Source organism: Myotis daubentonii, chromosome 11, assembly GCF_963259705.1.
Source record: "Myotis daubentonii chromosome 11, mMyoDau2.1, whole genome shotgun sequence".
Lineage (NCBI taxonomy): Eukaryota > Metazoa > Chordata > Mammalia > Chiroptera > Vespertilionidae > Myotis > Myotis daubentonii.
This window is the reverse complement of record NC_081850.1, coordinates 79591492-79606755: the sequence shown is the minus strand read 5'-3', so window position 1 is coordinate 79606755 and position 15264 is coordinate 79591492. Positions and strand designations below refer to the sequence as shown.

At 51.7% G+C, this 15264-nt stretch overlaps 1 protein-coding gene across 1 annotated transcript in view; it reads left to right on the top strand.

Annotated features, from left to right (window-relative positions):
- DDX31 (DEAD-box helicase 31) overlaps positions 1 to 15264 on the top strand; it is a 58885-nt gene that overhangs the window by 28092 nt on the left and 15529 nt on the right. Inside the window, 4 exon segments of the mRNA XM_059658387.1 lie at positions 2617 to 2667; positions 4154 to 4293; positions 9000 to 9081; positions 14725 to 14836. Of these exon segments, the coding sequence (XP_059514370.1) occupies positions 2617 to 2667; positions 4154 to 4293; positions 9000 to 9081; positions 14725 to 14836 (385 nt within the window).

Below are 15264 nucleotides of genomic sequence, written 5' to 3'. Positions count from 1 at the left end.
GCTCGGCACCCTTTGTACATTAAACTCCTGTTAATGCGTCAGAAAGGCGACCTGACGCCGCTGGGAGGAGAGCAGGGAAGGCTGACCAGCCTGTCCCGCCCCCGTGCTGGGCGAGGTGGATGTGGCACGGAGTCTCCCTCGGTCCCAGGCAGCGATCGTTTTAATGTGCTTCTTGCAGAAACTTGCATAGGATTATCATTTTTCAAAAAAGCCAACTATACATGTGATTTCTTCGTGGTACTTCAGAGGGGAGAGAGGAGGCTGCTCTTGCGAAGGATGCCAGTTCTCGAATGGGAGGAAGGTGTGCCAGATAGGAAGTCATCCCTCGCAGTCATCAGGGAACAGACAGGCACCACCCACAGAGGCGGAAACACTGGGTGGAAGGATTTGGGAAACAGTCTCCCAATTTCTTACTAATTAGAAAGGCGAAGGTGCCTTCAGAGGCAGAGGCTGTTGGCGCCCCTCACTCGGCGAGTGGACAGTCATCACCATACAGGACGGACAGCAGAGGGACACCCCACCGCCACCTCTGCTGCAGCTGGAGCAACGTGAACCAGACTCCTCAGAGATAGTGTGACTCCGCACTGAGTGTCCTATGTGGAAGGATGTGCTTTTGCTTAGGAGGCGCATCTGAAGTATGTAGGGGTACAGCGTTCTGGCGTCCCAGGGACTTTCAGTGGTTCAGAGAAGCGTGTGTGTAGAGAGGGAAAGAGGAGGCGGGCGCCCGGCCATCAGCATCGCCCCGGCCATCCTCATCGGCGCGTCCAGGTGAAGGCAAACAGGTGCTCGGTGTGCTACTCCAACTTCTCAGTAGGTGACATTTTTCTACGTGAAAATCTGGGGGCTCTATCCATCTATTGTTCAGAGGAAAATAAAACAAAAATGCAAAGAGAAAAGTGAAAATCACCCAACCCCTCTGCCTGGAGAGAAGTCAGTTGGCAGTTTGGGGGACTCTCTGGGTGCTGGTTCTCGGGGACCCGCTGAGCCATCTGTCCGTTCTCCCACCCAGTGCTGCTTCGTCTGGGTGTGGGTTGCTGACCTATTTTCCCTTGGATTTCTGGTGGAGGGAACCAGACCGTGTGTCCCATGGATTTGCCCCGTCTCTCCTCATGGTGGCTACCTTGGCCCTCCCCCCCATAGTTCTCTAAACTAGCAGTTACGTCCAGACCCCTAATGAGGCCCGGGTTTGGGGGTTTGCTTTGGAGAATAGGTGACACTCCACGTGGCACGACAGCCAGTCATCTTACTTTTTAGTTTGCAGACGTTTACTCAGTCTCAGCGTCACATTCTGAAGGTCCCCTGACGGAGGTTCGCTTCCATCCTTCCTCTCCCCTTCTCTCCCTTCCTCTCCAGGCAACTATTTTTCTAAGCTTTTGGGGTTTCCCCTTTATTATTTCTTTTAGAAATATGGGCAAATATACTTTATTTCCCTCATTTCTTACACAAAAGTATGCTATACACACTCGAAATGTACCCTAGTGAGTCTCCATGGGAACCCTCCCTCTCATGGCGGTGGAACCGTACGGAAGGGGCGGGTTTGCCGTATCAGGGTCACTCACTGTCTCCTGCTAGACGTTGGGGTGTTTGCCAGGCCTGCAGCCACAAGCTGCCCACACAAACAGCCTCGTGCGTGAGAGGCCATTTGTATTTTTGCCAGCGTGTCCTCAGGATGGATTTTGAGACGTAAGATTGCTCTGGGTCAAAGGGCAAGTACATAGCAATTTTGCTGAACGTTACCAAATTCCCCACCACGGCGCAGGAAGGTGTGGCGCCTTCTCTGGGGTCAGAGCAGAGAAGGTAATATGGCCATGGAATCAGTTGTTTTGAAGAGCCACACGGGGGCTGGTGTGTAGGAAGCGCCCAGGACGCGTTGGCGGGTGCTCTTGCTCCGACTGGCAGCGTGAAGATGATGCCAGTGCGGATTGCTGGGGGCTGGAGGAGCCAGAACAGCTAGAGAGTGGAGTCCGCTTTGCAGGTAGCAACCAGCCGGAAAGAAAACCGGAGTCTCCATTGCTGTTAGAGTTTCGCCTGTCTGTGGCCCGCATTCTGATTTAGGCGACAGAGAGGCAGGTGTTGCCTGGCCTTGCTGCTTGGAGGCTGCCGGCAAAGGCGCAGGAAATGCTTTGCGGCCACCTCCACGAGGGGTGCCTGGGTGACCTTCCAGAAGCCCGCCTCGGTGCTGGTCGTTCGCTCTGCTGGTGGGCCAGGGATGGGGCTGATAACCCAGGAATGCATTCCTCATAGAGTGTCCCAGACAAAATGTAAAAGCGGTCAGACACGCTGGAAGTTTCAGAATTCTTCCAAGGCACCACGGAGAACGACGCATGTGAGGACCTGGGCTCCCTGCGGGGGACGGCCATGTGGGGAAGTGGCTGTGGCCAACTCACCAACGGGCTCCTAGCGTTTACCCCGAGTCAGAACTTGGAACCACAGATGGACTGGTGGCTTCCTGAGGCCGTGTGCAGACGTGTGTGTGTGTGTGTGTGTGTGTGTGTGTGTGTGTGTGCGCGCGCGAGCATGTGAACCCTCTTCCTCTGCATGAGGTTATCGACGGATCTGTGACCCCCACATGGTTCAGAAACTCAGTCCTAAGCTGTCTTCTTTTCTGTTTTGAAGGATGTTGCAGCTCGAGGCTTAGATCTCCCTCAAGTCACATGGATTGTTCAGGTAATTTTTTAGTTGTTAAGGTGTGAGCTCGAGGCAGGAATATATGATCGTGAGTAGATGCGCTGGCTTTAAGTAGAATAATTATTATTACCCTCCTGGGTGTTGCCCTGGTAACCAGGCAGCAACCGGCCGTATCTGCACAATTCCCCTGACATCTTTCCTTAACTCAGCCCACCTGACGGCTGCAGCAAACAGCCAGCCTGCAATCGCGGGAGGGGGCCGCTCCCGGCTCCAGACTAACGCATGTCACACGCAAAATTTCAGCAATTTGATAATAACAGGAATTCCCCGGGCCCCTGGGAGGCCTCATGGTGTCCGGGAGGAGATGGCTCAGCTGTCCTGAGAGCCGTGTCCTGTACATTGACCTGCAGGGGGCAATTAAGTCCCTGACAGCATCTCACACAGACCGAGAGCCTTAGACACTTTGCCAGAGGGTATGGGCGTTAGCGCTAGGGCCGGTGGTTTTAGTTTTGTTGTTTCTTTTCGTTAGTCTGCAGATGGTATTTTCAAGCCCTTCTGAGTGTGGGCCAGGGGAGACATGCCCTATTTACGTGAATCATGGTTTATTCACGTTCTGGTGCAGCCACACGCCTGACACTGGTGGGGAATCTCTGCTCCCCGCAGGTGATCACTGTGGCGAGAGGCACTGTCTTCCTTCCCGCTGGCCTCCGAGCGAGTTAAAGATGAGGAGGCGAGGGTGACTGGGATGTGTGCAAGGCTGGACACAGAGTCGGCCATGTAGAGCCTTATATTGTGAATATTGACCAGTGTGATCTGCCCTCTGACCTTTGATTCATGTAGCAGCAGAGGGTGAAAAGGGTCAGTTTTGATGATGGCGAAGTTCTTGCCGTAGACGACATGATGCTGTGCGCAGTTCATCCCGCTGAGTTCTAGGACCCCTTCCCTGAGTCAGGAGCACTGTCCGTGGGGCAGGAGCAAGTCCCTGTGGGGAGGAAGCCCTGCTCCACTGGGACCGAGGGCTGCAGGCAGGTGCAGAGACCAGCTCCTGGGGCCCAGCCCCGAGCTGACCTCTGGTCCAGGTCGTTGGCCCCTGGCTCTTTACCTGTCAGGCTCCTCACCTCCACTGCTTGTCTGCCAGGGAGTTGGCCAAGGTCATGTGGTCATCTGCAGAGGTTTCCCCACCTGCCCACGCTTTCACCTTGCACAGTCACCTCTGTGAAAAGATGCAGATAGGAAGCTGCAGGGACCTGTGGAGAAGTAAAATTAGAAAGGAGATACTGGGACGAGGAGACATCTCGTTTATCTGAAACTTGGCCACTGTTCACGTCGGCCTGTCAGAGCCTTGTTATTTCCAATGAAGCAGGAGTTTCAGGGTTGAGTGACTTCGCCTTGTGATTGTGTTAGGGTAACCATAGCACCAGGATTTAATTCCTGGGATACCTGGAGGCAGGTGAGGGGTATTGCACTTCCAATTAATGGCAGTCCCTTGATCTGTGAATGCCTTCATTTCTGTTGCCCTTTTTAGTACAACGCTCCGTCTTCAGCCGCGGAATACATCCACCGGATCGGGAGAACCGCCCGCATTGGCTGCCACGGGAGCAGCCTGCTCTTCTTGGCTCCTTCGGAGGCAGAATATGTCAGCTCGCTGGCTTCTCACAAAATCAAGTGAGTCAGAAACCTGAGCGGCTCCGGCTGATCTCACCTAATTAACTTTCTGTCGCTTCTTATAGCGGCTGGGCCTTGTAAGCTGACGAAGAGCCATTAACCCTTGTGATCCCTAAATGAGTCCCAGAATAGCCAGTGGCAACAGCCAAAACCCTTCATGCCGTCAGCACATGACAACTTCCATTGCGTTGCGAGACTAAGTCATAGGACGATCTGTCGCCTCCGCGTTTCATGCAAGGAGGCCCGTGTTTCGTTCTCCGACAGCCGGCTTCTTGTAGACTGTTCTGTTCACAATTTTTAATTCTTGCAATTAATGTACCTTTAAAGTTGGTTTATCTTTGTTTTATTTTGTTTTGTTTTTAATCCTTACCTGAGGATATTTTTTCCATTGCTTTTCAGAGAGAGTGGAAGGGAGGGAGAGAGAGAGAGAAACATCCATGTGAGAGAGGCACATCAATTGATTGCCTCCTGCTCACGCCCTGACCAGGGGCAGGGAGCAAACCTGAAACCCAGGTCTGTGCCCTTGACTGGGAATCGAACCCGAGACCCTTTGGTGTGTGTGCTGATGTTCTAACCACTTAGCAACGTTAGCCAAGGTGAGGATGGATTATCTTTGAAAAAAACAACACTTTTTACTCATCACACAATTCCCCTTCCCTCAGGAAAACCAACCTGGAAGGAAGTGTTTGGGTGGCCACTGGAGTGTGTGCACACGCGCAGGCAGCTCTGGCCCCCATCTTGTCGGGCCTGGGCAGGTGGCAGCGCCCCCCTGTCCCCTCCTGCAGCCCCCGTCCAGCCCTGGTCACGGCGCAGAGGACTCAGTGGCATGGGAGCTGCGCCAGGGGCTCCTGCCAGACCTGACTCCCTGGGGAAAGGCAGAGAAAGCCGCAGGGAGAGTGGCGCTTCCTCTTGGCCAGGCGTTACAGAGCAAGCGGGAGGAATCCACGGGAGCCGGGAATGAATATTTTATCATATTTTCCACACAGTCTCTGGCACCTGATGTAACAAAGTCTAATAATCGGCTTCTAAAGGTTTTACTCTGGTCCACGTTCCAGAACTTCTGCTCAGACATAGCACAGCGGTGCACCCCATGTCCTGGAGGCACGGGGAGAGCTGTGGCTGCCGAGGGCACCCTGAGAGCCACCAGGAGCCACCGGTGATGCCCGCGCTCAGCTCTGCCGCGCGGCTGACGTGGGCCTCGCCTGCTGGTACTTCCCTTTGCCCAGGCCTGTGCTCTCTCTCACGCATCCAGGAACACTGCAGGGCTCTCTCCTGGGAGTCATTGCCCCCCACATCGGAACCTGCTCTGGGGGACCCCAGGCCACCCACTGGGAGAGATGGGTGCACAAGGTGGCCCCCCAGTACCTGCAGGGCTCTGCTCTCACCCTCGCGGCACTCTTTCGGGGTTGCTGGCGTGAGTGGTCATGGACTGTGGCTTATTCAGAAAAGGTGTCTGATCTCCTTGGGTGGGGCAGGCGGGGTCCACTCCCCGTGAGCCTGGTCAGTGTCGAGTGGGCTCATTTAATGTCTCTCGTCCTGTCAGTTTCCCGGTGAGTGGTGGTTTTGTTTGTGTCGGGAACACCTGCATACTTTGCCTTACTTAGGAGAGAGCTCACGCTGGCCACTCACTCGTCACCAAAAGCTTCATCTTGGACTTGGAGGGGAAGTTCAGAAGGATGAGGACAGGGAACACCAAGAGAGGGAGGGAGTGTAGCCTTGTGGAGGGAGGATACCAGCTGGTGTGAGAACATTCATTTAGGGGAAAGGCCTGTAGGGTCCAACCTCACTGGCTTCTGCCCCAGAAAGTCACCCATAGAAGTGCCTGTGCCCGAACCCCTGACTGTGTCTTGGGCTGGTGCGAGCCACTCGGTAACGCTCAGACCCGGTCACGGTGCACAGCCAGGCGCCAGCGTCCTGTGTCCACGTGAGGAAGGGTGTGTTGTATATTGGATATCTAATATAGACTGTTCTTTGACTTAATGCAAAAAAATGAAATCTCATAAGAACTAATGGCAGAGAGCACTGTGGAAAGAAGTAGATGTGAACATTTTTGGAATCCAAAAGGTATGCCTAAACATTTATTTATTATTTATTTTTAGGATTTTTATGAACTGATTTTTAGAGAGAGGAAGAGAGAGAGAAACACCGATTTGTTGTTCTATTTACTGATGCATTTGTTGGTTGCTTCTTGTATGTGCCCCGACCAGGGATCAAACCTGAAACCTTGTCGTATCGGGATGACGCTCTAACCAGCTGAGCTACCTGGCCAGGGTGGAACTCCTGAATATTTTTTAAAAATTTAGAGGAGGAGAATGTGTGTATGTTTTATGCACGAGAACCCGAGAGCCAGGCAGCGGCACGCTGGGATGGCTGATGAATTGTGGAGAAGATTCGGGACTGCAGCAAGGCCCTCACACTCCTTGCTGCCTGCTTCACACTGCGCAGTTCCCTTTAGCAGACGGGGCGAGAGACAGTGCCCTGCCCATGGCCGCCTCGTTCTAGACCAGCCGTGGGCAACTACGGCCCGTGGGCCGGATCCAGCCCGTTTGAAATGAATAAAACTAAAAAAAAAAAAAAAAAAAAGACCGTACCCTTTTATGTAATGATGTTTACTTTGAATTTATATTAGTTCACACAGACACTCCATCCATGCTTTTGTTCCGGCCCTCCGGTCCAGTTTAAGAACCCATTGTGGCCCTCGAGTCAAAAAGTTTGCCCACCCCTGGTCTAGACGCTGAGGACTTTGTTTCTAGTCCCTTGACTTCTTTGTACTTGCCAGCTCCTTCACTTGCCCCACTTTAATGAAAGGAGAAGTTTCTAATGAAAGTCGTCATTGGTTTATTAAAATGTAAGTGCTTCATCAAAACGTGTGTTTCTTAGATCAGGCATAAGACAGTTCCCTGAATTTATTTACCTCCCTCCTCTTTGGTAAGGTGGGTGGTTCAGATCTGTTGATAGAACCATCAGTAAGCAGAGCAGATGCGCTTTGTTCCTCAGAAGCAGAGGTTTCTGAGGACGGGAGGGCCCTCACACTGTAAGTCGCCCAGTGCACGCTCAGCTCCTGTTCCTGGAGGGTCAGTGGTCCAGCTTGTCATGCGGACCCGCACACCACGTCGCAGCGGGCCCTGGCGGGTGTGCAGGCGCTGTCGTGCACTGGGGAAAGCCGGCCTTCTGTGGCATGTTCAGTTCTTTGTGTCCCTGACTGTGAGGGCATTATTCCTTCTTTTCTGCCTGTTCAAGATTTGACCCCAAGTCCTTATGCTTCTTTTACTTTTGTATTCCTCTGTCATTTGTCCTCAAGAAAGAAAGGGATGAATAGAGGCAAGTCAGACAGTCAAAGGAAAAGATAGGATTGGGCTGTGTTTTCACCCCCCTTCAGACATCCAGGCATAAATAAGAGGCCAGGTCAAAGCCATAACAGTCCTCTCGCATATGAAGAATAGATTTCCCAAGAAATCATGGGCATTCCCCCACTCCTTCCCTCCAGTAAGCACTCTGCCTTCCCGGCTGACTCGTGCTTTTGTGCGAAGATTTCCCCTATCCACGGGCCCGGAGCTGCAGCAGAGGGGGCTGTGGGCTGGGGCGTGCAGGGACGTGGTGACACATTTCAGGTAAATAGCTGTCGGAGACGTGACATTTTCATTCATAGCTTCGGCAGAGTAACCTTTAGGGGAAAGGGGGAGCGGTGCCTGGTCCCACACTGGAGCTTGCTGTTCGTGTTTTAATCTGCCGTTACATTTTTTAACAAACAACAACGTGTGAGAAAATCACTTATTTTTTTATGATCTGTTTTTCTGCCCCAGAACTCCCCCTTCCTCTTCCCTTCTCCCTGGGAAGCGTCAGCCGCTCCCGGTTGCTTGGCCTCTGAGACGTGACGGCACGCACTTCCCACGGCTGTGCGGTGGGCTCCACTGCAGGCAGGGCGACAGCTCTCTGGGCCCTCGTGGCTCTGGCCATGGCCGGTGCCCACATTCTTCTCTCGGCCGTTTGCACGTAGCTCTGCATTCGCCGGAGAGCACGCTCCTCACCCTTAGTGTTTAAAGGACAGGCGTGAAGATCCTTCGGGCGGGTTGGAAGAGTGGACAGCAGGTGCTGGCCCCTGTTAACCTTCACTGGGTGTTCACCCAACAGTTAAGGATCTTAAGCTCGCCCCCGCCTTTTTATTAATTTCTAAACAAAAAGGACTATCTGAAATGTTTTTGTCATCATCTCTTGCTCAAGTCAACATAATATATCACTAACCAGGCCTGCTTATATAGTATTTGAGACTTACCAAGAAACAACGACGTTTGTCCTGACCAGGTAGCTCTTTTGGTCAGGGGGTCGTCCTGATACACCAAGGTTGTGGGTTGGATCCCGGTCAGGGCACATACAAGAATCAACCAGTAAATGCATAAATAAGTGGAACAACAAACTGATGTTTCTATCTCTCTTTCTCCATCTCTAAAACCAGTATTAAGAAAGAAAGAAAGAGGTGACCCCTATAAAGGAAATTCTAAATGCAGCCCACTTAAAACTCACCCGGGAGGAAGGGACATATTGGGACTAGTCCCCCCGGTCCCTTCCTCCCAGGTTCCTGGGGGTGAGGCCAGGCCCTCCCTGTGCGGTGCTCCTTCTGCGTGACATCTGCCATGAGAAGGGCTGGTCCTGGGCGTCGGATCGGGGTGGTTGGGAGAGGAGTGTTTATTGTGCTCTTTCTCTTACAGCACTTCTGAGATGAAGATGGATGATATTCTGTCTGTTCTGACAAGGGATGATTCTTTCCAAGCCAGACGAGGTGGTGGCCAGGTGAGCTTTATTATTTATTGTTTGCTGCCAACAGATGTGACTCACTTCTCCGCTTGGGGTAGCAGAGATTTTGCTGTGGATGATTGTTTCCTATCAAGTAAAGTGCATATTTGAGGGCCAGCAACATCAGATGAGGCCAAATCTGATTGTGTCTTTTCTCTCCGTTGCTTCTGAGTGTTTGCTGGTCTCATCCAGTGCATGGGCCAGTGTCCGTCCTGGAAGTCCGCCCGGCAGGCAGGCTGCCCACCCCAGGGCACTCCTCGGCCTTACCGCGTCCACGGGCATTTCCCGCCCAGCCCGGCAGGCCCTCTCCCATTGTCACCAAGGACAACTGACTAGGCCGTCCACCCAAGACAGCATGTCTCTTTTCAGACACACTTAGTTCATCCATTTGCTTACTGTGTGCAGTACACAGAGGAAGAGGAAAGTGGAATCATTTAGAGGAAAAATGTTTATTGCCCGTGCAGTTCCGTAAGGGGATCCTGAGCAGCGGCCGCTTCTTCCTGAGGCTGTCTTCCTGCCAGGCAGGCACCCCCCCAGTCCCGCACTCACTCAGAGCGTCACACGTGTGAGCATGTGAGTGAGTGTGAGAGTGAGTGTGTGGTGGTGCTCTCAGTAACTTTGTGTGTGGTATACTAATTATCTGGATATTTCACATTTGTTTTCTGATGCCTGAGGATAGACTGGAAAATCAGAGCCAAATAGACCACGCTTAAGAGGCTTTTTATCTGCTAGTGAGTGTGTTAATTTGGATAGATATTCTCCCCGAGTCGGGGACTGGATTTGACTGGCCCTGACTTAAGTTCTCTTGGTCAGAGAATACGTAGGGAAAGGAGAGGAACATCCCAGCGTCTGTCACCCCTGTGGGTTCTGGACTCGGGACTACACGAGGCTGTTCACAGGCTCGGCCCCATTTAACCTCCCACTCTGCAGAGGTGAAGGGACATGGGCCAGGGCACACTAGTCCTTCGTCGTCCTGCGATGCAAGAGCAAGCGGTCTGATTTCAAAGCACACATCCTTACACACCAACATCCTCCCTTGTAGTAACCAAACCAGGAAAATGGAACTGCATTCCTTTTTATATAGGTCATGGAAACCATTCTTATAGAAGTGAAAATTGGTCAATAAATGGTACACAACAAGGCTCCCTGTGAGTAAGAAAAGTGATTAAAGACTCAGCTGATCAACAAGCTGTTTGAGGCGATGTTTCATGGCAAACCTCCCAGCACAGTGGACTGGGACCCCCTTCCTAAGAGTGTACAATCAAGACAGTGACAAGGGCACGCCTGGTCTTGACGCCTCTGCTCTTCTGGAGCGATTGCAGGTTCTAGTTAGGGTTTTTATTGCCTCCACAACTTTCCTGGTGGCCCCGGAGAGCTCTGCGGGCTGTGCAGGGCCCCGGGGGAGCTGTTTGAGGGGGCCGTGGGGCAGAGTGGTTCGGAGCGTGGCCTCAGGTCACTCCTGGTCCCCCTTCTCAGCGGTGTGACTGGGCACTGCTGGCCCTTCTAGTCCTTAGTTTCTTCGAAGTAAAGATGACGGTGGTTTCTTCTCATGAGGACGCTGGAGGATCGAGTAAGAAATAGCCCAAACCCCGGCACCGCTACCAAAGGGCATTTGGTTATTATTGCTGTGGTTCTTCCTCATCATTGTCATGTTGTCACATCAGTTCATAGCAGATGTGGCATCAGAGCCCCGCAGTGACACCAAGCCTTCTGCCGTGGCACCAGGAGCGGCAGGTTAGCATCTGCCTGCTCCTCGGAAATGGGAGCAAAGCGGTGAGGCCGCAGCTGAGACAGGAAGGTCCACTCAGCCCCTCTTCACGGAGACGCTCTGCGCCGGCCCTGGTGGAGGTGTCAGCCCGGGTCGTGGGGCGCATTGTGGGGCCTCCTTCAGGATGTTCCCCAAAGGAGGAGCAGCGCAGCTGCGGTGCCCTCTGCTCCTCAGGACACGGGGCCCTTTCCTAGCATTCCCCCGCTGTGGCCTTGCAGTCAGGTTTTCCTCCAGCCTGTGCCTGGGCTCGAGGCCAGCCCTGAAGCCTGCTGGGCCCAGAGGGGCTAGGCCCAGGGTTGCACAGTTGGGTGTGAGTCCTTGCTTCACAGCTAGTGGTTCTGCACTGGGGGCCAGTTAGCCTCTCCCAGCCTTGGTTTTTCCATCTGTAAAATGGGGAGAACCCGAGTGCCCATCTCGTAGGGCGGTCAGGAGGTTTAAATGAGTCAAGGCATAGAGCTCCCTGCACACACTCTACACCCCAAGCTCCTGCCCTGATGGAGTGTTTTGATATTTTTAAGGTTTGATGGTCTTTGTTTTTAGAAAGAAAAGTGCTAGGCAAGGGTGGGCATTCATTGACACCAAAACACCCGGTTAACTTAGAAAATGAAACTACTCTTGCTGGGTTCTAGGCGTCCTGTTGATGAAAACCTGACTGTTTGACCCATTTTAGCTTGAATTCAGAGGACAAAGAACAAATAAACTAAGTTGATAATATTACTCGTGATCACGTGGATACACAGCCTGACAGTGTTGTGAACAGCAGGAGGAATATAGTGGAGGCTGGGTCCGGCTTTTAGTTGTAGTTGCCATAGTGCAGTGCGTCTTGTTGGCTGTTCTCAGCTGGGCAGCACGGCCAGTGCTGGCAGGTAGGAGTGGGCCCAGGGGACGGACCTTGCCTACACGTAGCCGGGCGGCTCACTACACTGCCCTCCCCACTCGCCTGGTTGAAGTCCGTTGTAAATGTCCCTTTGGCATGTATGTTTCTGGGCTCTTGTGAACAGAAAGCAAACCAGGGAAGCATCTGTAAAATGTATATTTCATTTTTAGGCATATAAAATATATATAGCCGCGCCCGGGTGTAGGAGTTCACCCACCTACAAAGAGAATACATTTGATCTTTCAACTTTTCTGGGAAGCACTCAGAAGTTTCTAGGGAATAAAACTCAGCTTGGCAATAAAGTGATTAAAACAAAATCTTTCCATTTAGTTTTAAAATGCTTTAGAAGTTAGCAATATCAAGACACATGCTTCCCTCCGAAAAGCCACTCTCCCCACTACTGCTCCCACTTAACACTTTTACAACAACAATTGGGTGCAGTTATCTGCAACTCATCTGTTGTTTCTTGATAAGCGTGGGATTGTTATCTTCAGTCTTCAAAGCGGTCACGTTCCTGTGAGATTTTTTGTCCTGTGAAATAGGCCTGTAAACTTATTCTAACAAAAACCTGTCACTGGCCTCGAAAGACATTGAAATTAAAATAAGATCACCAGCCCTTGCAGCGTGCCCTTTGATCGCCTGTTCTCTCCAGATCAGCAGGGTCTCCCAGACAGAGGGCCTGAGTGCATGCAGCTGTTGGAAACGTGTCTTTCCAAACGGCCTCGGTCCACTCGTTGCCGGCTGGCTTCATTAGCCAGCTCGGAATTGGTGCCTTCGAGGTGCCAGAGCGTCCTGTGGGGCTCACGTGCCCTCGGGGCCTGACCCACCCTCATTAGGGGAGCAGCTTACCTGTCTGGGCTGAGCCGCACTGTGTCACTCTGCCCCCTGTCTTCAGTTTAAATTTAGACTGTCCTCCCCAAAAGACAACTGAGAAGTGCCTCACTCACTCTCAGGAGGGGCAATTTTAAAATAGAGTATTTCTGGGAACGGGTGGGGGTAGCAAGGCATGCTTTTTCCAAAGTATATTTTCTGCCACTAACTCCTCATTTTTACTAAAACTGACCTCATCATTTCAGACGTGTGAACCCAGTTTTAATGCCTCTTTCTACGTATTCCACTTGTATACACACTCACATTTTTATATGTGTGTGTATATGTAATTTTTTGGGGGTTGGGAAAAAAAGATGCCTCATTTTGAAACCTAAAGGGTGGAATAAGAAAAGCCCTTTGTAATATATTGCCATATTATCACTAAGTCCCCTGACAGTTGTGTCACAGAAGCAAGTCACCTGTCACTTAAGCTTGAGGTCTCTTTAATTTTCTCCTGGAATTCGCACCAGGCTGTCTTTAATTTGAGGCCTTTATTGGAATTCTGAACCCTCTCTGCCTCCCTGGCTCTCAGATCTATTCTGAGAGCTGTTACAGAATGTATACAATAACCAACAGAGGGATTCGGAGGCTGAGTCTGTTTATTTAACACTCTGGAGGGATTTTTGTGCTTATTCGGTCCTGGCTGCCCGGCTTTCAATATCGCTTTGACAGCCATTCTGCCCTTCTCATTAATTTTAAACAGTTAAAACACAGGAAAAAGAGGGAAAAGTTTTCATTATTAAAGTGCTTTACTTTTTAATAACAGAGGATTCTGTCCGCCAGGGGAAAGGGCATCCTCGCTAATTTCACATTCGTCTCTTTAAGAAAACGCGAGGAAGGTGACAGTCGCGCTGCGGAGGTGGCTTAACGAAAGGAGGGCAGCACTGAAAGTTTGCATTTCACATCAGTTAAGCGGCTGAAAAAATCCTTGTTAATGACAACAGCAAATGTCCACTTTCGTAACACGGCTCCGGAGTGACTTTTCTCCTGACATTTGAGCGGAGGATGCCCTTAGGGGGCCATGTACTGTGAAATCAGCTAGGCTGTCATCAGCCAAACAGGTAGCAGGGATGATCTGATTCAACTAAAAACATTTTCAGGGTGTTCAGTCTCTCTTAATACAGAGGTGAACGTCGATCCGAAAGAAGGGGGCTTTTCTTCTCTCCCTTTGTTCCTCCCTGGTAGCCCTCGAAGCGAGAGGCTCAGCGTCTGGGGCAGGCCGGCAGCCGGCCAGGCGCTCCGGTCCTCTGCGGGGTCAGAGGGACCATGAGCTGGGCCGCCTCGTCTCCCCCGTGACTCGCGGGGAGTGTGCAGCAGAGGCTGATCTCCCCATTCAAAGAGTCAACGTGTTAGCCACATGGGGCTGCACAACGTGTTCTTTTGCATCTCGGTTTCTCCTTCAAGCCTGCGTGTGTGTTTTAAGATGTGTAAGAAACAAAACACTCATTGGGGTGGGGGCGGGGGAGGCGACAAGGAATGGAAATCTTTGCGATGGTTTAAGGATGAAAGTATTTTATTAACGCATCCCCTTTGTAGGGTCTTTCAATGCATACAGATGCGGTTTCTTATAGGGAACAGTTTGCTGAGACAGCCCATGCCTTAACAGGTTCCTGGGAGCTCAGCATGGTGGGCTGAAGGAATGATCTGAACGGCCTGGGGGTGAGGACGTGCTCTCTGGAATCCAGGGTGGGGTGAAGTTCAGGCAGCTCCCGGGAGCTCGCCCAGAGGAGGGAGGGGAAGATCTGGGGCCTCTGGAGGAGGTACAAGAGTCATTTGAGAACAACTTTGCTTCATTGGTGTTTTAAATGCCCGAATTGGACCTGGAAAATTCCAGAGTGTCTCCAGTGGACTTTCAATTTGAACGTGAGTGATAAGAGGCCAGGAAGAAAAGTTAGTAAGTAAATAAACAAACAAACAGACCGGGTCTGCTCCGTCACAAAGCCACCCTTGTCTTTGCCCGACTTTAACATCTTCATAGCCCCTTTTCCCTGGTAATATTGAGAGGATTACCCTGTTGGCCCCAACGTGGTTACTGTGTGATTTTACTGTTATTAAATCTGTTATAAACTGCTTCATTATTCCTGCCTCTGACTGTCTCTCCTTAATCCTCCCATCACCCTCCCAGCAACCCCAGGCTGTTGGCCCCCAGGAAACCCAAGAGCGAGCCACAGTCTTGCAGACGGTGTTTGAGGATTACGTGCACTCCTGCGAGGGGACGGTCGCCTGGGCAAAGAGAGGTCAGTCCGTCTCCAGGTGCTTGTGGGTGGCCCGCCCAGCAGAGAGCGTGTGCTCACCTCCGCCCGCACACCCGACAGACAGGTCGAGAGGCCAAACAGGCATCTCTGCTCACCAGCCAAAGCCTTCAATCTCCCTAATGCTGCGGGGTTGGGAGGCAGGCACGGAAGGCTTTACAGTGATATTAAATGTTAATTTCATTCTTCCGTGTGGTTTGCACAAATGAGGCTTTATCTCGGCTTACATCACGACTAGAGCTTTGACCCAGCAGCGTGGGGCTTAGCGATCCATTTTTCTCCTTTGAAAACTGGCTAGGAGAGATCTGACCTGTCAGTAGAAATACCTGTAGAGATGGAAATCAGAGGTGAAGTGCGGGCTGGCGGTATTCGACCTCAGCATCGCCTGTTTAAAGGTACAATGAAAGATGAGA